At 49.3% G+C, this 22,209-nt stretch overlaps 10 protein-coding genes across 10 annotated transcripts; 4 read left to right on the top strand and 6 right to left on the bottom strand.

Moving 5' to 3' along the window:
• Positions 1 to 481: 481 nt before the first annotated feature.
• Positions 482 to 2,219, top strand: BKA67DRAFT_654440 (major facilitator superfamily-domain-containing protein; the record flags this gene model as incomplete). Its single annotated transcript, XM_046106562.1, has 2 exons — positions 482 to 1,434; positions 1,565 to 2,219. 2 exons carry the CDS (start codon positions 482 to 484, stop codon positions 2,217 to 2,219), a joined length of 1,608 nt encoding a protein of 535 aa, XP_045965451.1.
• Positions 2,220 to 3,637: 1,418 nt separating this feature from the next.
• Positions 3,638 to 4,636, bottom strand: BKA67DRAFT_654439 (ribosomal protein L18e/L15P; the record flags this gene model as incomplete). Its single annotated transcript, XM_046106561.1, has 2 exons — positions 3,638 to 4,217; positions 4,317 to 4,636. 2 exons carry the CDS (start codon positions 4,634 to 4,636, stop codon positions 3,638 to 3,640), a joined length of 900 nt encoding a protein of 299 aa, XP_045965450.1.
• A 243-nt stretch (positions 4,637 to 4,879) lies between these two features.
• On the bottom strand, positions 4,880 to 5,437 carry BKA67DRAFT_654438 (uncharacterized protein; the record flags this gene model as incomplete). The annotated part of the gene is made up of 1 exon (XM_046106560.1): positions 4,880 to 5,437. The coding sequence occupies one exon, from the start codon at positions 5,435 to 5,437 to the stop codon at positions 4,880 to 4,882; it is 558 nt and encodes a 185-aa protein (XP_045965449.1).
• A 367-nt stretch (positions 5,438 to 5,804) lies between these two features.
• Positions 5,805 to 6,657, top strand: BKA67DRAFT_668260 (uncharacterized protein; the record flags this gene model as incomplete). Its single annotated transcript, XM_046108635.1, has 1 exon — positions 5,805 to 6,657. The coding sequence occupies exon 1, from the start codon at positions 5,875 to 5,877 to the stop codon at positions 6,655 to 6,657; it is 783 nt and encodes a 260-aa protein (XP_045965448.1). The 5' UTR covers positions 5,805 to 5,874.
• A 105-nt stretch (positions 6,658 to 6,762) lies between these two features.
• Positions 6,763 to 9,377, bottom strand: BKA67DRAFT_550819 (uncharacterized protein). The gene is made up of 3 exons (XM_046101691.1): positions 8,510 to 9,377; positions 7,592 to 8,459; positions 6,763 to 7,535 (listed from the first exon to the last, which is right to left on the bottom strand). Exons 1-3 carry the CDS (start codon positions 9,038 to 9,040, stop codon positions 6,937 to 6,939), a joined length of 1,998 nt encoding a protein of 665 aa, XP_045965447.1. The 5' UTR covers positions 9,041 to 9,377; the 3' UTR covers positions 6,763 to 6,936.
• A 711-nt stretch (positions 9,378 to 10,088) lies between these two features.
• On the top strand, positions 10,089 to 13,179 carry BKA67DRAFT_550817 (uncharacterized protein). The gene is made up of 11 exons (XM_046101690.1): positions 10,089 to 10,253; positions 10,317 to 11,230; positions 11,288 to 11,318; positions 11,376 to 11,459; positions 11,513 to 11,774; positions 11,854 to 11,965; positions 12,017 to 12,141; positions 12,192 to 12,405; positions 12,455 to 12,635; positions 12,696 to 12,863; positions 12,931 to 13,179. The coding sequence occupies exons 2-11, from the start codon at positions 10,340 to 10,342 to the stop codon at positions 13,008 to 13,010; spliced, it is 2,148 nt and encodes a 715-aa protein (XP_045965446.1). The 5' UTR covers positions 10,089 to 10,253; positions 10,317 to 10,339; the 3' UTR covers positions 13,011 to 13,179.
• Positions 13,180 to 14,511, bottom strand: BKA67DRAFT_550814 (uncharacterized protein). The gene has a single exon (XM_046101689.1). It carries the CDS (start codon positions 14,319 to 14,321, stop codon positions 13,278 to 13,280), a length of 1,044 nt encoding a protein of 347 aa, XP_045965445.1. The 5' UTR covers positions 14,322 to 14,511; the 3' UTR covers positions 13,180 to 13,277.
• A 16-nt stretch (positions 14,512 to 14,527) lies between these two features.
• Positions 14,528 to 15,986, top strand: BKA67DRAFT_81618 (uncharacterized protein). Its single transcript, XM_046109458.1, has 2 exons — positions 14,528 to 15,368; positions 15,432 to 15,986. Exons 1-2 carry the CDS (start codon positions 14,764 to 14,766, stop codon positions 15,925 to 15,927), a joined length of 1,101 nt encoding a protein of 366 aa, XP_045965444.1. The 5' UTR covers positions 14,528 to 14,763; the 3' UTR covers positions 15,928 to 15,986.
• BKA67DRAFT_81626 (uncharacterized protein) lies at positions 15,709 to 18,272 on the bottom strand. Its single transcript, XM_046109459.1, has 4 exons — positions 17,216 to 18,272; positions 17,003 to 17,165; positions 16,233 to 16,946; positions 15,709 to 16,175 (listed from the first exon to the last, which is right to left on the bottom strand). Exons 1-4 carry the CDS (start codon positions 17,924 to 17,926, stop codon positions 16,045 to 16,047), a joined length of 1,719 nt encoding a protein of 572 aa, XP_045965443.1. The 5' UTR covers positions 17,927 to 18,272; the 3' UTR covers positions 15,709 to 16,044.
• Positions 18,273 to 19,964: 1,692 nt separating this feature from the next.
• Positions 19,965 to 21,072, bottom strand: BKA67DRAFT_654431 (uncharacterized protein; the record flags this gene model as incomplete). Its single annotated transcript, XM_046106559.1, has 2 exons — positions 19,965 to 20,349; positions 20,405 to 21,072. The coding sequence occupies 2 exons, from the start codon at positions 21,070 to 21,072 to the stop codon at positions 19,965 to 19,967; spliced, it is 1,053 nt and encodes a 350-aa protein (XP_045965442.1).
• Positions 21,073 to 22,209: the final 1,137 nt, after the last annotated feature.

The raw sequence follows: 22,209 nt of genomic DNA, 5'->3' as shown, positions 1-22,209 counted from the left end.
CCCTTTTCAGCTCGCCAATGTTTGCTGTTGGCCTTTGTGTTGGATTAGGTGAACCATTCTGATTCATTGTGGGTCTCAAGGCGGCGCTAACCGTATACATCTATCTGCATTTGTATGTCGTACCAAGCATGCACTCGAAGAATACATGAAACTGAGATTATAATTGGGAAGCAATGATGAAGTATGTCTCATATGTTATGTGGTCCAGTCAAATTTTATTATGACTCTCGACCGAGACGGTCACACCAAACGACAAACTTACTGGTTGTTATTCGGCTCGTGTGGGACATATAAGTCGGACTGAGCATCCTTCTCAAGAACTAGAGTCACAATACTCCAGGCACTCATCTCCAGCACGCCCTTCAATCATTGAGTCTTACGACAAAGTATTCGAGCGATGGATAATCATAGCCAAGACATACTTGAGCCAAGTCCTCAGAAAAATCCTCTCGAAGCGAGGATTTCCCCTCAACCTCCAACCATGATCACTAAGAATGACGAAAAGCTCGACGAGTCTTCTTCCATCGAAGATGGCAACAATGCAAAAGAAAATGATTACCCAAAGGGCTCCAAGCTCTTGTTCATCGTTATGGCACTTGTCTTGGCCATTTTTCTCGCCTCCCTCGACATGACGATCGTCGCGACAGCCATTCCCAAAATCACAGACGAATTCGGCGGACTCGACAAAGTATCTTGGTACGGATCTGCCTTCTTCATGACAAATGGTGGCTTTCAGTCCTCATGGGGGAAAGCATACAAGTACTTTCCCCTCAAAACAACATTCCTCACCTCCGTCTTCGTCTTCGAACTCGGGAGTCTACTGTGTGGTGTAGCTCCAAACCCTGAGGCTTTGATTGTCGGTCGAGCCATTACAGGTGTTGGTGCTGCCGGTCTTGGAACAGGGGTTTACACCATCATTGCGTTGATCGTGGAGCCAGCAAAAAGAGCAAGCTACACGGGGATCGTCGGGATATCATACGGAGCAGCCGCTGTACTTGGGCCTCTGATCGGCGGGGCATTTACCGACAAGGTCTCGTGGCGTTGGTGTTTCTACATCAATCTTCCTGTCGGTGGAGTCTCTGCACTCATCATCTTCTTCCTGTTCCACACCCCCAGCGCTTCGAAGCCCATTGTTGCCACCTGGAGGGAGAAGATGCTCCAGATGGACTTCGTGGGCGTTGCACTGGTCATGGCTGCACTGATCTCCTATACCCTGGCTTTACAATACGGAGGCCAGTCCATGGCGTGGAAATCTAGCACCGTGATCGGCTTACTCGTCGGGTCCGTCGCAATTGCCGTCGCGTTCTGCTGTTGGGAGTTCAATCAAGGCGAGAGGGCGATGATTCCCCCACGACTGATGAAGCAACGCTCAGTTAGTGTGAGCAGTGCTTTCACTTTCCTCTTCTCAGGCCCTTACTTCCTCACTATCTACTAGTAAGTTTCGACCCCCTTAGCTCATCTCAATATTCGTTAGTTTCTCTACTGTTCCGACTGTTTCAGTTACGCAGTTGTGGTTCTCATTGCCCGAAACTGGAATAACAAGCTAACCATTATTGATCGGCAGTCTCCCAATCTACTTCCAGAGCGTCGATGGCGCCACGCCGACAATGTCTGGCGTCTATAGCTTACCATTGATCATACCAGTCACGATATGCTTAATCCTGTCTGGCGTGTGTATCACTGCTACTGGCCATGCAGCGCCTTTAGAAGTCGTCGGCAGTGCTCTTGCAACTGTAGCTTCCGGTCTGCTGTACACGCTGGACATTGACACCAGCACCGGACGATGGATCGGATATCAGATTCTCGGGGGTGTGGCCTGGGGCATGGCATGGCAGGTGCCAATCGTCATCGGCCAAGGCAATGCCGATCCTGTTGACTTACCATCCATCACGGCAATCGTCTTGTTCTTCATGAACCTTGGCGGAACAACCATGCTCTCCGCTGCCCAGGCGGCTTTCGTCAATAAGCTGGTCCAGGAACTGCCGATGACGGCGCCGGGTGTCGACCCAGCTGTCGTGGTTGCTACCGGTGCGACAGAGTTGCGAAACGTCTTTGATGCAAACCAGATTCCTGGTGTGCTGATGGCATACATGGCTGGCATCAAGGTTGCACTGGCGATATCAATTGCGGCAAGTGGATTGGCATTTGCCATTAGTCTGCTCAATAGATGGAGCCGGCTTAACACCGAGGCTGCAAAGACACTTGGCGGGAATGCTTAGATAGGGAATAGATGAAAATAGAACGATACGACTATATAGTGAATACAGGATCCACGTTGACCAGCAATTACAGTCAGCAACAACCACGTAGGTACTCCTCGTGCCGACCATTTAGATTATTTGGAAGACTTTGTGCGTGTCTGATACCTGGCATGCTGGCCTCTGGGTGTCTGGTCTTTGGACTTCCGATCTCAAATTCACCAGAACTGGTACTAAGGCTTGAGGGGCCAATTGGCGAAAGGTTTGAGAGTTCATCAGGAGTTCGTGGTCGGTTCTCTCGATCCCAATAACCACGACAATAAGCATTCTTGACGAGATCCACCATCGGCTTTTTCGTCCGTCGAGGCGTCCTGGTTGTGGATATTCTTGGCTGCAATATCTGCCACATACCAACGGCCACTTGCATCTTCAGATGTGACAGTCGTGCTATCCACCCGGCCCTGGTTCAGAAACTACCGACAGAGCCAGCACAGTCGCTTGCTGGTGCCGATGTACTTCATAAGCTTTCCAGGCCTGATCTCGGCCGCACCGACAAGATCAGGCATCTGCGCCTCTTGGCGCTTGTGTAGCGGAAACATCTCCTCAAGACCACGGAGGGTCGGCTGGCCACAGATTTCGCATCTGCCCAACAACTCGTGTGGTCATCATTGACTATAACGACCGTAGCCTGTATATATGGGCATGGTTCTGTTGGTTTGGAGATATACTATCTAGTATAGAGTCGGATACGAGTGATTCAAGGTGGGAAGAATGCGGTGAATAGATATATATAGTTAGATGCGGCATGTCATATTCGATCATATACTTCTGAGTGAGATTGATGCTTGGTATTTATTTGGTGTACGAACATAATCTCGAGAGAGATCACAGTCACTAAAGCCAACTATCGCAGGAGGCTACTGAGCCCATTCGCAGATAGAGTACCAAGGCTGTGAGCTCCAGTGTCGACAGGATCCATTCGTAGCAGCTTACACGAATACTGGGGCAGAGCTACGTTGAACTACAGTGACCGTGACCTGCTGAAAAGCTTGTTTGCCGTCTTGATTAGCGATAGCACCTGGGCGAACGAGTACAGGAACCCTTGTGTAGGTAACTCATCATGTTTCAGCTTTGCCAGGGTGCTTGTGATTCATTGTGCAAAGCGTCATCGCACATAGGATCTATCCTGTGTGCTACGGTTCGAGATGAGAATTCGATAATATGGCGGACTCTTGAGGTCCACGGCCATTCCATCTGAATCAAGTGTGCAAACAAATCCAGTGACAGCTTCCAGCAAGTCTGTATGTTAATGGCCACGCATTGAGAAGTTGTCAATACCGCAAGTTTGTAGTATTATCGGAAAGGTAGTTGATACAGTGCATGCTAGCATAGCATTCTCATAATACAAGTATTCTGTACATATCTGGAATCTGTATACTCTACAACTTCTCCCAAAGCTTGGTATCCTCCTTCTTCGCCGTCTTCTGCTTCTTCGACTTGGCGAGCTTGGTGGGAGGCACCCTGAAGAAGAGTGATGGCGACTCGCCTGGCTTGAGGGTGTGGCTCAAATAACCCCTGTGTGCCGGATCTCTGTAGTACTCGATGTCCCAACGGCTTGTGGGATCGGGTAATCTGTAGAAAAAGCCCTTCTGGCGGACCTGCTCCAGTACCGGGCCAACATGTTCAGGCCCCACGGGCAGAGGAAGAGCAGTGTTGACACTTTTGCCCTCCACCAGTCGCTTTATTGATTGCTTTGTGTAGTATCTGGTCACAACCTTGCCGCCTGCCTTCTCGATGGCATCGATGGCCGCCGAGGAGGCGCGCGAGACCATGATGTCAATGGGCTGCTTGAGGTTGGTTGCACCACGGGCGAGGATCTTGACACCATCCCTGATGGTACCAATGAGGTTCGACTGAATGATCTCCTTTGGTGTGATTTGTTTCGTAGGGTCGATTCGGCCTTGGTCTATCCACTCCTGCAGCTTATCGAGGTTCACTTCCGACATGACGGGAGCGCGACTAGAAGAAGTGTCTGGGTCAGCCTGGTTTCAGCCGAGAGCTGTATGGCACGTTGGCACAAGCACGGCGCTGCCTAAGAGTCCGGTGGAGGAGACGTACAGATTCTCAAAACCCAGTTTACCTCTTGAGAACAGAAGGGGTGTCTGACCACCCTGGAACCACGGGTTCACCTTTCCATGCTGCTTCTGACCCTTGTGACCTCTTCCGGACGTCTTTCCCTTGCCCGCAGACGGACCACGACCAACACGAATGCGCTTCTGGTAGGCTCCGTCGTTGTCTCTGAGATCGGCGAGAATGGAAGCACTGCGGGTCTGGACTGAAAGCGCGGCGAAAGCGCCAATGAGGGGAGTCGACTTGGAGGGCTCGAGAGCTGCCCGGCAGCACTGCGCCGTCAAGCGCGCTGGTATCCTGGGAGGCATTGTGTGTTTCGCTGCGTGGCAATGGAGCTCCGCGACAAGAAAGCCATGATCCCTTTCCAAGATGCTGAGTTGAAGCTCGATAAATTTTAGTGGCCCGTGCCCCCACGCTATGGCCTGTGCGTAACGGCTAACAAGTTGACGTTGGCTACCTCGAACTTCCCCGGCAGCAACAGCCAACAACTCACATACCTCCTCAAGGTGGTCGCACAATTGAACAAACAAATCTATGACTAAATGGGTGTATTATTCACCGTCACCCTGAGCTCGGGCTACCTCTTCTTCTGCTCCTGACTCTGGATTCAATGCAATATCACATGTTGGTCGTTCAGTTTGCTCAACTTGCTTCGCCTGCCGTTCATTTTCTTCTTCGAAGAAAGGTCCTTGTAGTGATTCAGGCACATACAGACCTAAGAACAGCTTCATAACGACGATCGAGGCCATTTTCGTCTCGAGCCTCTTTTGGCTGACAAGCCCCACTCCGTGCTCTGCCAGCGCCCTCGGGAGATCGCACGTAATGGTTTTGGGCTGGCTCTTGGTGAGACAGCCGCAAGCTGCTGTGACCGACGGATCATAGCCATGGTAAAATAGGAACTTTGCAGGCTGGCGGCCTCGTCTCGGAAAATACTCGGCACGACAACCTGTGTATTTGTTACCGATGAACACCTGAGGCATGCCCTCTTGTGGAATATAGGCGTGCCCACAGTCGAATACCTCGTATTGAACAAGACCGTCATCTTCTTTGGATAGTACGTTAGATGGCCGGACACCATCTCGAATTGCGTTGGGTCCGGCAAATGACATTCTGCTTCTGTCGAATGGTCAACCTCCCTGCAATAGTAGAGTCGTTCGTGGAAGTTTTGTCATTCCCAAAACCTCCTCCGCTATGCCTACTATCATATATACAGCTTAATACAAGGCGTCCTTGTTACGCTGGTTTGTCAGGACCTGCAATAAAGAAAACACAGCTGTGACAATAATCCGGGCAAACCTGCAAAAGCCGTGTTCGTAAGTGACCTTTCAAAAACAAAGGTGTTTTTGTTGCATTTTTCGAGGGCAACAAGCCCATTGTGAAACATGTAAGACCAAGCTCCAGTGAATATACAAATATGAGTGACCACGTACATGCCCAGGATAAACCCTTCTACTCTAAAGACCATATGCTTCGAACCTAATAGCGCCGATTCATATCGAAACCGAAACGACAAGAACGCCATCGTAGTACGAATCGTCGAGAAATAATGGCCACTGTCACGGTTTTGGCGGATATTCATCCGGCTCTGAGAGATGAATCATCCGTAATCCAGATGACTTCCCAGGTGATCGTAGAGGAGCATCTGACGCCCCAGGTCATCGCCTATGCTTGGTCGAAGCATAGATATGTCTTGACTCCAATCGACGTCGAGGACATCCTGTTCGAGGGGTGCTGGGGTAGCGTAGATGACTACATCACATATATGCAAGACGTTAACAGCATAGGAGAACTCATTCCGGGCACCACAAACCGGCAACTGAGTGGGTCTATGCGTGTCTATTCACATGCCGAGATCGAGCACATGGATGGCCGTAACGGCTACGCTCCACCCAAGACAGTTGCAGACCCTTGGGTTGAGCCACTGCCTCTTTACGGGGCAACGTGCCGACGAAACGAGGTAATCCTTGAGAATGATCGTCCTCCATCTTTCGCCACAGGTGTAGTGCCGCCAGAGTACGTTTCTTCCGCATATGTTGATGATGCCGACGCAGCCTCGACCTCTTCCGAAGTCTTGGAGGAAGCGGCCGGTTCTTTCAAAGCCGAAGTAGGTTCGGACGTCATGGGGACTGGTTCTGGAGATGGAACGAGTCCTGACCAAATCGAGACACATCTCAAGCCCATCCATGAGGCTAAGCCGTTCTTACACGGGCGCCGTGTCCATTTTGAGGCAAAGCTTTCAAAGGCTCGGAGGAGAGTGGCTTCAGGCTGGCAGACCATTACTAGAGAAACGCGAGCCATTCGCACTCGTTTTGGTCTCCGCCGCAGGTAGACCGAGGCGGAGTATTTCCTTGTTACTGGTGTAGAGGGCATAGGTTCCAGTTTTTATATTCAATGTTTCTTGTTTCCCTGTTGTGTATTCCCGGAGATAGTGCAATCACTATGGTACACTTTCACATTTTGTGTTCTCATAAGTATATGTTGTAAATAAATTGCGAGAAATCGCGGATTTTAATGTCATCAACTCTGTCCACTCCAATGACGTTTTCTTTTTTCGTGGTCAGGACAAACTCGAAATCATGAACTGTTTCTCCGGCAATCCCAGAGCCACCTATCTTAAAAGTACAACTGCCTTCGACAACGTCTTAGCACCCATAGCCTTCAAATCCTCAATATTGTAGTAGCGTTTCCAAGCATCCTCCAATGGTCTGACTGTCTTCCAATTGATCGCTTGTCTGTCGCGTTTTGGCTCAGAAGTGTACGCGCAGATCGCGGGAAACAGGCAAATATTGACAGTGAAGGTTTGTGGCTTATTAGTCCTTTCATCATCCTCACTGAAACCCGATCTTCGTTTCCAGCAAGGCTCCTCAATGGAGTAGGCCGCCTTTTCCATCATTTCGGGATTGAATTTTGTGCCAGACGGCACGAAGAATGCAGTGTACTCCTGGCCAGTAAGCATAAGTTCTGCTTTGAGTTTCAGCGCATTTCCGAATAAAGATTCAAAGTCGGAGAGACAGATCGCTGTCGATTGAATATTGCGCAAAGGGTGAAATTGATGGTCGCCACATTGATGAGTCAAGTCAGATATGGTGGCGACTATCTCATGGGACAGCGCCTGGGCTTTGGCCTTTACTTGGCGGTCGAATGCTTTTGACCTAAGACTGGAGCTGAGACCCAGCAAGTCAAATTTTCTTAATGCATCCGAGCCACCTGAGAGAATAAGGGTATCAGTCAACAGTCGCGCGGTGGTGATCCTAACTACGTACCGTCACACAGCGTCATCCGGCGCCAGCCATTCAAAAAAGGCTCCACCGCCGTCAGTGAATCAAAAGCCCGATCCTCGAATATTCTTACACAGACATGAATTGCACTCAAAATACGAAAAGCATCCGACATGAGTGGGGAAGGCGCTGATGATTTGGTGATTTCACTCCAGCTGCTCGGTTTCAGTGCTCGCTCAAACAAGCCGTTGTAGATTTGCTCGTTTTCTTCCGGAAGTGATAACTCTGTTGCATCAAAAATCGAGCAAATCTTGAGGCAGACATCGTTGATATCTGACTCCAATGTTCTGACCCTCGCGCTTAATTCGCAGCTTCTCATGCCGAGAGTATTCTTTTCATGATCTCGCAGTTTCTCGATATGATTTTCCAGAGCAGCATTCTTCTCATGCAGATGATTACTCTCATATCGCATGGCAGCCACGTCGATTGGCGCGCGTAGACATTGTTTTGTCACGTCGTTGTCATTCTCGAGCATACAGATGCGATGGTGGAGTGCCGAAGACTCGTCCTTGAGAATTTGGAACATTGCTGATATGTGTATCTGATCTGTTCCCAACCTCTTCTCTAGTTGCGGTGATATCGTGAGATCAAGGACCGGATCTGGTAGCTTCTCTTGACAATCTCTAGAAGTCAAGCTCGGGAGGCTACTTGCAACCCTAATCGCACGATCTCTGGTGTGGTGTTCAACGACAGCGCCGGTCACACGTTCCGCTTGCGCCTTTTGATTGCGATAAGTATCAGAGGCTTTCTCGACATCATATTCTTCGTCTGAGATTAAGTCTTTTGCGGATATCTCTATGAACGAGGATGAACGCCTGGGGAATCTCGGTGAGTGGTCCATTTGAACATGTACCTGCAATCCTCATTACTATTAAGGAATTACTAGCCTGGAAAATAACTAACAGTGTCTGAACGTTTTCGTTTGCCGTACAGATTCGCCGATATAGTAACGAAATCTTCACTTTGATTCGTGCTGGTGGAAAGTGCAACCTTGCTTGTCGCTATTTGAGATTTTTGGTTCGATAGCCTCGTCGTCCCCTTGATTTGCAGCGACTGATTTTCCATATATTTTCTCAGAGTATTGTTGAAGATTGGCCTCAGGGCTGCTTTGATCTCTTCAAGTCGGATCCTATCTTTAGATGACAACTTCGACAAATGGTCGCTTCCAAACTTGTGAATCAAAGGCCTGTAGATTTTGCGCTTTGAATCTTCCTTCCGCGCAAGGTAAGTGAGCTTGTTCTTGACTTGCACTACTGTAAAGGAAAAGTTCAATGTATCTTGCAGGCGATGAATGATTGTTGTGTAAAAGTGAGCAGTTTTGCCCTCTTCCCGACACAAATCCAACCATGCAAGCAGTTGTGGTACAGAATCTCGAGACCATACCGCCTGTGATTTCGTTGTTAACTCTGCAGCCTTACGGCTGTTTGCTGTCATGGTGATAGTACAACTGCGACTTCCAAAAGTTCCGAATGATGCTATCACTGGAAATTGCTAAGTGCACCTGAAATAAATAAATTCTTGTCGTTTACCTTTCATCTTCTTCCAGAATCGATGGAAGTTGTCACATTTTCATGCGAGCTGCCTGCACGCTACGAGGGGTAATTTGTTTCCGGTAGGACGCAAAGCCAATCGGGGAGTATCTACATGAGACATAAAGCCAGGGTGTATAGATATCATCACAAAAAGCAAATGTGATCACGTCCTCCTGTGCTATGCTTGCTTTTCTCGCACCGTCACAGGTGTTGATGTGCACTCTAAACTTGGAATCAATCATTGCCACTTTGTGAAAAAAACCCCCCCCCCCCCCCCCAATTTTTTTTGGAGACAAGGCTACAATGATAGCTATACTAGGCCTTGTGGCCAAGGGGTTTATTCTCCAGAACCATTCATAAACAAATAAATCGATGTGCAGCTTTTGGCTCAAATTTGAGGTCCCGTAATCATTTAGAACCCGCATTTCTATTTCTAGCTTCACCCCGGAGGTTATCAATTAATGGCCCTTGCAAATATAATAAGGCTGGTAGTATCACCGGGATTGTAGAACGAAATGGCTGGAAATACGTAGCTTATTGTTGGTCACTAAGGAATGGAAATAGAAATGAGGAGCAATTCGAATCCAATCGATTCAGACCCATGGGTCAACATGTCTTGTGAAGCCACGAATCCCATACGCACCCTCACAAATGTGATAGCAATCCGTGAACAAGTCATTTTCTCTTGATGATGAATCTTGACACGATGTGCCAGTGTTTTATGATTATGCGTTCTATGTAGGACTGCCGGGATTGTAAAACAACAGGGCTGGAAATGTGCAGCTAATTGTTGGTCGCCAAGAGATGGAAATATAAATGAAAAGCAATTTGAATCCAATCGGCTCAGAGCCATGGGTCAACAAGCCTTGTGAAGCCACCAATCTTTATACGCTCCATCACAAGTGTGATAGCGATCCGTGCACAAGTCATTATCCTTGATGCTGAATCTTCGCACAGTTTCCTGCGGTTTGCGTCTATGCCTGCTATGCAGAAACATTAAGGCAACCAAGAATATCTAACCTAGAATGTTTCTTCGTGATGTTGTCTTGGTATGTGACGAATTGTTTGATCTCATTATTACTTGTTGTTCAACACCACTGTAGTACAAAACCAAGGTTTGTGCTGCCATATTTTCAGACTAGTCTTGAAAATTTTATACCGAGCTCATCATTCTCCAGGCATTGTTTTAAAAAGCCGACCTATGGCCGCACAGAAGTCATTCAGCGGTCCATCCCGCCGCCGTAACTTTCTGGCCTCAGAGACCACGCCATCCAAGGTATCTGATGGCTTTGGTAGTTTGGCTTGGGGGGAGTCTCTCAGTAAATCTCAGTCCCGTCGGGTGATCATGAGCATCGATTTTGGTACCACAACTTGTGAGGTGTCATACGCAGTCCTCGATCATAATAGAAACAGTAGGCATGTACCTGCAGCAGACATCAACTACATTACGAATTGGCCAGACGACCCAAACCACCTCTATGATTTCCCAGCGGCTGTTGGAGTTCCCTCAGAAATCATCTACCCTACAACTGACGACTCGTCTACGATCGACGACTCACCTATGATTGACGACTTCGATTGCAGTTCGAGTGCTGATAGTACCTGGCGCACAGAAGTAGGATCTCCCCATCATCAAATCGCAAGACATCTACGTTGGGGCTACCAAGCCCGGGGCTCGTCAGATGGAGGAACACTATTGAAGCGCTTTAAACTTATGCTTCAGGATGACATCAGAACGCATCAAGTGCGACGTGATCTTGCGCCGTTACTGTCACAAATCGGCTACCACGACGCCTCAAACGCGCATATTTGCGCTATATCTGATTATCTGACATGTCTGCTGAGGCATGTGAAGAGCGAGTTGATTGCACAGGACAGCTACAAAGAATGTGCTTTTGAGGTTGTCCTATGTATCCCAGCTATCTGGACGCCGAAGGCATGCAGAGAAATGCAGACTGCACTTGCATTGGCCTTCACGCATGCGGACTTTGATCAGGTGACCACAGAACAGAATTCAATCAACGGACTCTTCCTTGTGTCTGAACCCGAAGCAGCGGCAGCGTGGGTTTTACAAACCAACACAAGTATTTCGGTGAGTACACGGTCTGACTAATCACACAATTATAAAGCAATACTAATTCATTTTCAGGCGGGCGATACCTTTGTACTTGTTGATGCTGGTAGGTAATCCAAACCATTTTGGGGCTCGTTTTGTGCTTCTAGCTCATTGCACACAGGCGGCGGTACGGTAGATGTCAGTATCTATACCGTTTCCCAAAAAGTTCCTTTGAGGCTTCAAGCGGAAGGGATTACACCTCAAGGTGAGTCTTGACCAGCATTTGTAGGCAATTACGAAAGCGACTGACTCATCTAGGTGATCTTTGTGGATCGAGCTATCTGAACGAGCTTTTCTTCCGCTACATTCGTAGCAGGCTCGAGGGTGCAGACTACCTGACCAGACGAGGAGAGACATTGGACGAGATAGCTCACACAATCACCATGACTGAGTTTGAGCTGATCCACAAAAGAAACTTCGACATTTTCCATAAAAGTGAATCCAACAAGTTAATCAAGTGCGTAGGCTTGGAACAAAATATGAACCAAGGTTTTCGAAAAAATTACATTGAGGTACCTTTGTGAGTCTTTTTTTCTGTCTGTTTGCTCCATAAATTATTTTCCGGCATTCAAGTTGATTGAAGAACTATTGTCCCTTAGCCACCACATGAAGGAAAAGGTTTTCAAACCTTGCCTACAGCCTACGTGGGAACTTGTTCAAGCACAGATTGAACGATATCGAAACCTCGCAGGGGCGGACAAAGTAATCGATGTAAGATGATTGCTAACGCGCCTAAGACACAACGTACTGATCGTTTGCCAGAAAGTCGTCTTGACCGGCGGCTTTGCAGGATCAATTTCTCTAAATAGATATCTTGAACGCAAGCTTTGGGCATATTCCAGGCGGTACGGTTATCCAAAGATTGATGTACTTGTGCCGAATAGAGAGTTAGTGGCAGTATTCAAGTCGGCCACAATAGTTACTAATCCAGTACCAGCGTATCCGCAGTTGCTTCTGGAGGGATTCTCCGATCTTTGAACAAGGACCTCGGGCCGGCTCGCTTTATTCGCTCTAGCTTCGGCCTTCTTCGCACTGAGCCCTGGGACGACGAGAAGGAAGAATTCAAAATTGCTGGGTTGACAAAGCCGCAACGGAGCTCGACTGACGGTGGATATTGGGTAAGGGATACCATATATTGGGTCCTGAAACATGTAAGTTGCCAGCTGACTCTGAATAAGACATATTCGTAACATATGACAGGGTTCCGAAGTCGTAACTCGCTCCAATAACAAACCTGCCGAGCCCGTATGGACATCTGAGGCCATCTCCTGTACTCACACAATTGTTGCCACTCAAGGTCCACTGCGGTGTGAAGAGTTGCTCTTCGTGTCTGACTCAGACACCGAATCATACTATAAGAGAGATCATTCAAAGAACCACGGTAATTGGGAATGAGACAGTGAACTGTTCTTCTTGTTTCCTCATGACTGATTATTGCTAGGTGCGGAAGTCATCGGAAGAATCATCACAGACTTCACTTTCCTTCGCAAGCAAGGCTTGATTAGGCCACGACAACGCTTCGACGAGGAGACAGGCAAACCGGTAGGCAGAAAACATTATGAAGTCGAGTACGAACTCTTCTTGAGAGTTGTTGGAAGAGACCTACAATGTAAGTGGCTTGCATTTCAGGACGAATTTTTAAGGGCATCCGACGGTGGCACTAATTGTTGCGAAAGGCTACGCCAAGTATAAGGATACCGAAATTCAGCGGTGCCAGATCAACATTGCTTCCGCCTTTGACGCTGGCGTGGAATGATGGCAGGTCAAGGTATCGCCAACCAGAGCAATACTTAACCGAGAAAGGGAGACCATTATGTTAGGAGGATAGGCGACGGGGTTTTTTGGAGTCACGTATATTTTATTGAAGCACAGTGAGCCAGAGTGAATTATAGGAGGGGTTTCATCCATTGCCCAACTGCGAATGAGATCTTTGACATCCCTTTGTACGGTGACTTATATACAAGTATAGAGTACATGTTCTACATTTTAATTATGTCAGACTTGGATCACATGAGTTCCGTCGTCACACAAGTGCTCGATCACCGGCAATGGCTTCCCATTCTCTCTGCAATACACCAGCCGACTTAGCATCCCAGGCTCCGGCGCCTCCCACGCCTTCGATTTCTGTCCTTGAGCCTTCAAGTCGTGCCATCTCCCGTGCAGCATCTTGAATACCAGAAACAGCGGCTCTGCATACCCAGTAGTACTTCTTCGGGTCCGAGTGGTCCAACAGAGTAGAATACAACCAAGCGCCCTCGGCCACATCAAGTCTCTCGGCGCAATATTTCCAGATTTCGTTAGCCTTATTTGTGTTGTTCATGCGCAGATACACCTTTCCCATCTCCATGGCGCAGCTTGCTTGCCAGTCCCAAGCACCTGGCTCCTCCCCACCTAGAGAAGCTGCGGTGCGGAACCATTGCAATGCTTGCTTATCGGTTTCGGGCGTCAGTTTCGATGCAAGTATAATGCCTTGCATCGCACAAGCATTAGGATCGTCCTTTCGCCGCAACAGGGCTGCGAATTTCTCCTCTGCTAGACTGAATTGCGGCTGTCCCAGCTTGTTTCTCATGAAGGCCAAGCGTATAACAGTAATGATGGACGGCGGGTAGTTGAGGGTTACCAGAGTGTGGTAAATATGTAAGGCAATTTGGTAAGCCGGCCCAACTGGCCCATTCATGATCATTGCTGCTGCATAGTGGAGAGTGGCATATGATAACGAATGAGGCGGGTCTTTAAGTGTGCTGCGCCATCCGGCCTTGTCGGCCACGGCCAGGTCAACATAGACATGCGTGGTTCTGAAGAACTCGTCCGGTTCCGTGTCAACTACCAATGGTGGGCGTGCCATGCTCTTCCAGAAAGCCAGCTGGGGAACTTCCATCTTGGAGAAGCGGGCTTTGGCGAAGGTGCCCGGGACCTTTCGCGGCACTGCATTCTGGCTTCTGGTGGTAGAGAATGCAGCGGAATGTGCAATATTTGGAGTCTGGATGCTGCTGCCTCTCAGGCAATTTTGGCGTGTCACGATTCGCCGCAAAAGCCTGGCCTGTCTTGTTGTCGTCCTGGCAAACATGCTAGTCTCAGGGATGCTCGCTCTCACCGTTGACGACGGTCGTGTAGCAACAATGGCTCTGCCCAGCCGGCTTTGGTTTGAACCAAGCGAAGCCCTCACAAGAAGCAACGGGACTCTCCTCTTAGAGACACTCTTTTGCTTTCCGTGCTCGTGCTGTGGTTCGTGACGGCCAACTCTCCTTGGCTTGTTGATGATATGTATGCTATGCAACTATCCGGCTCTTTTGCCATTATCGGGTGCAGCCGATAAGTGGTCTCAGACGTCTTAACGTTATCTCTTATCAACAAGCTCCGCTCCAGAAAAAAGTTGGGAGCGCTGAAGTCTCTCGAAGAACAAGCGACGGAAGCGTCCTCTTAATTACATCCAGCGCAATTGCCTTCCGCATCTACCCTCAGTTTCAACTCGACGCCAGACTGTATATCACTCGACCCTCAGCCCGAATATGGCGCCTCTCACGAGACGCAAGGCCGCGCAGAGCAGCCCCCAAGTTTCCGAGACTGCCCCGCCAAAATCGCCGGCACCGAAAGTGAAGCGCAAGGTCACAGTAGAAGAGACATTCGGCCAGCTGAAAAGCCCCGACGCAGAAGAGACCACACCCAAGCGGCAAAGGCTCGCCGTGCGTGTGCGCGACGAAGATGGCACGACGACCACCAAGATCAAGCGAACCACGAGGGCCGAGCCGTCATCAGCCCTCAAGTCGAAACGAAGCCGCGAGGCCCTCATAGCGGATTCCGCCGAAGAGAGTGAGGATGCAGAGCCCACGCCCGGCGCCGTGACGAAGCAGCTCGAGGAGGATGCACGACAGCAATTGAACCACGAGCTCGATGCCGCGGCACCCAAGAGCAAGCGTATCGTCTTTGGGGACGATGACGACGTGGAGAAATACGTGGCAGCAGCTGCAAAGGAGGCCAAGAAGGCACAGCCGACTGCAGTCCAAGAGCCGGAAGATAGTGACGACGACGACGAGGCCCCTGAGGCCGTCACCACCTCCGCAGCCGCGAAGGAGTCCAAGAAGGCAGCACAAGCTGCCACAGACGCCGCAGAGAAGTAGGTTCAAGATCATATATATACGTAGGTACTTCGGAGGCTGGTGCTAACAGTGTCACCCAGGCAAGCAGCGACAGTGAAGAGGAAGCGTCAAGAGCGAGATAACATGATGAAGCAACAAGCTCAGAAGAGACAACGTGCAGCAAAGCCCAAGAAAACCAGCAAAGCTGAGACCGAAGACGAGGAAGATTCCGAGCCTGAAGTTGAGAGGGCGACCACCGGCCGTAGGAGAGCCGACAAGTTCAATTTGCCCAGCGTCCTGCCAGCAGAGTTTCTTACAGATTCCGAGGAGGAAAGCGAAGACGACCGTGATTTGAGAGTGGCGAAGCCGAAGAAGATCAAATTCGACGATGCATTGCAAACACTCTCCCAGCAAGGAAGGGCACCCCGGGATGAGATTGTTGGCTCCACCGCCTACAGGGTCATGGTCGACCAGAGCGACCAGAAGTTAGCACCAAAGGCGAATCATAACTCGAAGGCTGTGAAAGAGATGCTCATGCACCGTAGGCGGGTCGGAGCGGCCCCGAACAAGGCCAAAGGGTTCTTCAAGCGGACGTAATTAGCGTCGAAACCTACATTAATACAATTGCTTTCATGTAGGACATGTGACGGTTATCACTCCATGGATCTTGGATGTGAAGCAGGATATGGCATCATGACCCGTTTCTATGGTAATCTACTTATTTACGTTCGAATTATTCCGCGTCCCTGCAACATTCAATGAATCATATCGGCCAAGCATCTTGTCTGGCTCGTCGTCTGCCAATTGTTGGAATTTATGAGCCTGCCGCCTGTTCCTCCGTATTTCTGTGGTTTTACATATTAACGGGTCGAGTCCGATCATAGAGGGCGGTGTCGACTTACTCAGAAAAGCGTCCCCGAGCTCGATCAAGGTCGGCAGCCATAACAGAAATGCAACAACCTGCCCGAAATCCCAGCCTCGCCAATCAATCAAATCCATCCGCTGATATACCACGACCATATCGACGTAATATGCGATGGACAGCATGAAAAGTGTCGACGAAAGGATAATTGGTAACGCTTTAACTACTGGCTCTGGTATTCGTATTACTCGCGCGGCATTATGCCATACCTTCGTGGACGTCTCTCCGAGCGCCGGCAGACACTGCACTGCCACAACACCCAACAGTACGACAGTGCTCCATGCCAGAAGGAGAGGAACCGTCTCGAGGCTCGGCACCTTCTCATGGTTGTAGAACTGGGTCATGTAGAACAAAGGGTTCGTGCCGAGCATCTGTTGGCAGAGCATCATGGCCGATGAACCTCCGCAGGACGACACCTGGAACAGCTCCTCGAGACCGCTCTGCATTGCGCTCTCGTCGAATGAGATGTGGGACAAGACCGACACCAACCTCAAGAAGACCCCCGAGGAAATCGCCCAGCTAATGACCGTTAGTGCGGTCAAGTATCGGAACTTGATGCCGCAATAGTGAAGCAGCATCAGCGTGAAGACCGGGCATAGGAACCCGTCTATTGCTACAAATATGAGCACGTAACCCGTGAGTGGGTTGATGTCTCGGGACGCAATGGTAGCTATGGCTGCTATGGCGGTTGTCACTACCATTGTCAGCAGAGACCCTATATGTGAACAACAAGTGCTCCGATCTCCTTACCTCCAAAAAAGCACTGTATAGCCAGAAAGTTCTTGAGGGGCTTCTTGAAAGCTACAAGCGAACTCTTCGGATTAAACGCTTTTTCCTGGACTTGTACAACTGCGATTACAAATAGTGCGCATATCAGCAATAGGCCGACCTGTATAAAATAAGACAATAGTATCTAATGGCCGTCAGCGGAAATCACAGTTGCAAGACTACGATGCAACCTACCCCAACGCCAAATGTGTCTCTGTCCGCATATGGAAGTCCGCACGTGTTAGGACACAGTGTGTTTATGCAGGTATAGACGCCAGGGTTGATGTCTACCAATGAGTCATTCGAGATCAAGCTTTCGAATGAGCAAGGTCCGGCACAGAGTCCCGGATCTCTGGTTAGTTCACAGGTACCGGCCAGACACATGGCGATATCCGATGCTATGCTTTCGATGCGTGCTTCCGACTGGTTTGCTCGAAAGAACGGCGCTACATCTGGCTGCGATGTCGCAAGTGTTTGTGTCTGCTGCAAATTACTACATAATCCGAACAAAGTCATGTTCAAGTGGCCGTCACTCCCACGTCTCCCGTACGTGTTCATAGTCGCTTCTATGCCCATAGGGACAGCCTGGTACAGCCGAGCCTTATCTTCGCATGCCGCGACGCAATCCTGCCCCGGGCAGAGCTGGTAGAATGGCGTTGTCGATAGGGCGCCCTCGCCCATGAGGTAAACGCCATCTTGGTTACTGCTGTATATTTGTAGTATAGGCGGCGGTTCAGGAGTCGCCGTTGGCTTGATATGCGAAGTGCTATGCGTAGAAGCCGATTTGGCAGCGGATGTGGAAGGGCGGCTAGTTTGTGTAGGAATATCGGACACCACTGCGGCGCTGGTGGGTGTTGGATCTGTGTAACCGTGCCCAAATTCGATTGTGTCGGAGCTGTAAACCATTTTAAAGAATGCAGGTTTTCTTATTCTTCTTTTCGAGAGATTTACATCGAAATACGCAATACGCGACCTGGCGAAACCTCTTGGGTTTTATGGCTGCGTGCTCCCCCCTGTCAGCATAACATCTAGGCAGAACAGGCGAGGCTATGCCGCAATCCTACAGCCCCCAATTCTGCTGCCAGCCAGAGCGAGAGTAAGGCTCAGAGTCCTTACGAGAGCGTTTATTGCTTTTTGTTGACCCTACGCTTGAACAATAAGCGTCGACCGCCCACGGTGTCGTTACTTTGTCTGCGTGACTCTCAAGGCGTAGTGTGGCGTATCTGTAATACTCGTAAGAAACGTGATGGCGATAAGCTGATGCCAAGCATTCATGGTTATTTCGAGCTATCATGTGTCTCATACGCCACCTTAAGATCGAGAGCTATGTGCCGTATCGGCATAATCTCATAAGCTGTTGAGCCCCGGAAACTTGCGTGATAGCTGTATAACACGCCTACGCTTGGCTCAGGAATGATGGTTGAATCGAGACACCAGACCTGTACAGAATCGAGAGCGTGACTTCTCAAGTCCATACCACCCTCTTATTGAATGAATCTTAGAAATTGAGCCCACGACTGGCCTACCCAAGCAAACTTTGCCCAAAACATTGAAAGGTGGCCTTGGGGAGGGTGCGTTAATCATTAGGAGTATTCAGTACCTATCCCTAGCAGAGGCCTTCAGTAACCAGCAGAAGTAGTCCCAGTAAACATATCGTCCTTGCAAGAACCTTCGAGCTAGTAATTTTGGGAAGATATATACGAATCTGACCATCAAACTAGGCGAACTCCCAGTTGTGTTCTTTGCGGTACTCGTAGTCTGGACAAAGCTGCTTCGCATCTTCTTGGCAGTGATTTTCATAATAAGCTCTACCCCGGAATGTTCTTCTAATGAAGCAATTTGTAGCGGTATCGGCTTGCCTTGCTAGTTGTAACAAGTTAGGCACATCTTTGACCATAATTCCCGGCCAAAACACGCTTGACACGGCATCGACCTCTTCTACAGCAACACGAGTCAAAGCACTCCCACTGCGGCTGCTTGGATGTTTTCGAGTAATTGGTCTGTCCCAGGTAGTGGCGTTTTCATTAAATGTCGGCTGTCTACGGTCGAAAACTATTTGGTCAGGTTTCCTGCCTTCCACTTTTCAAGGCACAATTCCTGCAGGTTTATCAAGAGTGGTAAGGCTCTCTGAGCGATGTCTTCATGTCTACCAGACTCACATGCACCATCCCCAAGGACGACACGCTTTGCTCGTTGGGGATCTTGCACAGCGAATCAGCCAGTCCCCCAATTGCATCATCCTGACAAGAAGCTTTTCACATACAGTCTCCGGACAGCAAGAATGGAGCCAGCCATGAGTGTCATCAAAACGACCAAATCCACCAGATGTTCAGAAGATATAAAACCATAGTCATTCGATTTAGTCTATCACAGCCCCTCGGGATACCATAGCAGCCTGTCGCCCCAGTTATGGGCCAAATGTGTCACACCAGGATGATGCCCGATGTTAAAACTAGGAGGGCCGGTTCAAGACTTCTTCCTGAACTTTTCAAACGCAGTCTAATTCAAAGGGATCTCCTTTCAGCCTTTTCCGAACTCTGATAGATCTTGATTCGCTCCAAGGTGAAACCCTTTCCCATACTTGAACAACACGGGACGGTGTGGCAAGAATGTAGACCTAACGCCGGAGTTTACATGGCAGGCCACAAAAAAAGGTAAAATTGTTGAGGGGGGAAACACATTGTGGTATAGACGTATCTGCGATTTGATGCGTTTTGTATACGCTCAAGACACGTTCAAGTCGGTGTTCCAAGAATTGGAGACCCTGTGTGGCAAAGCAAGAAGAAGTCTAGCTGTTTATTCGTCAGAGTTCCACAGAAGCTCCGTCGCTGGATGTACAGTTATCAAAGGCGGGCGTCTTACTCCGGCACGAAATATATTCTACCTCAATAATCTGATTATGATCTTATACGTTCGAGCATCCTATCGATCCCTCTTACTTGCTTTACTTAATTCCAAGGTTTTGAGCCTGTCGATAAATCCAATCTTGGGCTGTGAGCCCTTCTTCCTCGGGGCCATCGGGAATTCCCGTGCCTCTCAGCTGCTTCAAAATGCACTTGTCTTCTGGCCTTACGAAGTACACAATACTATACCGTGGCCACTTACCTTGCGCCCCAGGTGCTGGTATGACCCGATGGCGACCCGAGCACAATGCGCCGTTGGTAAACTTCACAGCTGCGTCGCCGAGATTAACGATAGCGCAACCCTTCTGAGGCTTGACCCACAGCCATTCGCCAGCTGTGTCTGGTTGGCCGTCGCTTAGCTGTGCTTTGCGCGCCGACTCAGACCATACTTGTAAGCCCCCTAGCCAGTTCATAAGAATCGTGATTCTGTGTGCCACTTGTCAGATTTCACAATATTTTACGGTCCATGGTATTCACTCACGTGCCAAAGTCCGTGTGCGAAGGTGTTTGAATTTCAGGCATATCCTCAGTCTCTCTTGGCGGGCCGCGGGTAATTCTCACATGATCGCCTGCTAGTTCTGAGATCCTGTGCTTGCTCGTAATTTCAGCGGCGTCGACACCCAACCTTTCCGCCAGAATGCCAAGGAGCAGCATCCCCATCGAGTGAGCTGTTTCGATATACTCTCGGAACAGCGGTTTCGAGTCGAGGATCGGGGCTGGCCACGGATATTTCATCTGCTCGTCCGGCACGATCATGTCATTCTTTGCCACGTTGAAGAACTCGGCGGTGTCCTTGGTGCCCTGTTTGTCCGTGACGGTAGCGCCGACGAATTTGTAGCCGAAGAGCGTCCTCACTTTGTTGCCCAACGTGTACCTCATCTTTTCGTCTACTGGCAAGTCGAACGTCTCCTCGCCGACGCGAGCGATCTGCTCGGCGTTCTTGAGGAAGTCGTCACCAACCCCTGAGCCCCGAAGATCCAGGTAGAAAAACCCTCTGCCTTTGCAGATCTCGAAGACTTCATCTTGTGCATTTTCGTCGCCTTTGAGAAGCTTGTCAAGCGAGATGGTCTGAAGTTCCACCACAGGCAGTCCATCCGGAAATGGCGGATACTGCTCAGGGGTGAACTCGGTATACCTGTCTTTCGTCATGGCTTCTGTATGGAAAGGGCAGCTTCCAGGAAACCCTAAGGAACCATCCAGGTTTGGTATAAGTTGACGCAGAAGTAGTACTCGGCGTCCGGCTCAACGAAAATGTTGCTTGGCAGTTATTTGTAGCACGGCCTCCACGGTCAGTGGAGATTTGTCTCACAATTCCTATGTGGCAAGTCGATGATGCGTTAGGCAGGTTGAATCGTTTTGCTTCGGAAGATCCGAACCAGAAGACCAATACCAACGGTTTGAATGTGGTGCACAAGCAATATCTGAGTTACTTCATGAGCTCAACCACATCGCCTGCCAGTCTCGGTAATTGCAAAGGGCATTGGGTATATAGCTCTCCAGCTGAAAGCGGGGAAGGCCGTACGACCAACTACTCCAACATCGCCGACGTTGCCGGTGTTGTATGCGGAGTAACTCAAATCAAGCTTCTTGCCGACCAAGAAACGTTGCTATCTCTCTGCATTAGTGTCTTCTAGAACAACCGGCAAATGTGCTGGATGAAGGCCTGCCGATCCAGGATTGTAGGTTCTGCCGACAAAAGTGTGCACAGTCCCCAGGTGGCTATTGGTGCTGCGAGGAAACGTCCCGCACAATCTATGATGATAGGGACACACTGGTAAAAAAAATTTTAATAAATAACATTTGAGTTAGCATGACTTCTCTCGCTTCGCCAGAAATAGGAAAAGATCTTGCAAGTGCACGGTCTCGATTGTCTGCTGCCTGCCAAGACTATACCGATATAGTATACATTTCTAGGAACATGGCCCGTCCGTCAACGTTCATATGGGAGGTTTGGCTGGGATCTTTGTCTGGCGGCAAAACAAGCGGCCTAGATCAGCCCCAATATCAACTTAGTTGTCAATGACAAGAACACTTTTGGCCTCACATTTGGACAGTGTTGAAACGGAGGGTTGCAAAACGGATACATTTGGCGTAGTATCGAGAAACCCATATTTCTCTATATACTCGGGGATCATTTATCATCAATGTACAACAAGTCCTAAAATTCCCAGGCTGCACCAGAAGACTCCTATGACTTCAGCTTCACATCGAGAAATCCAAACACTTTTTGCCGTTGCCTAGCCATGCCATTTCCAGAAAACTCGGGGTAGTGATGCAAATTCGTAA

Source organism: Truncatella angustata, assembly GCF_020726525.1.
Source record: "Truncatella angustata strain MPI-SDFR-AT-0073 chromosome Unknown BKA67scaffold_1, whole genome shotgun sequence".
NCBI lineage: Eukaryota > Fungi > Ascomycota > Sordariomycetes > Amphisphaeriales > Sporocadaceae > Truncatella > Truncatella angustata.
This window is presented reverse-complemented; position numbering and strand designations above follow the sequence as displayed.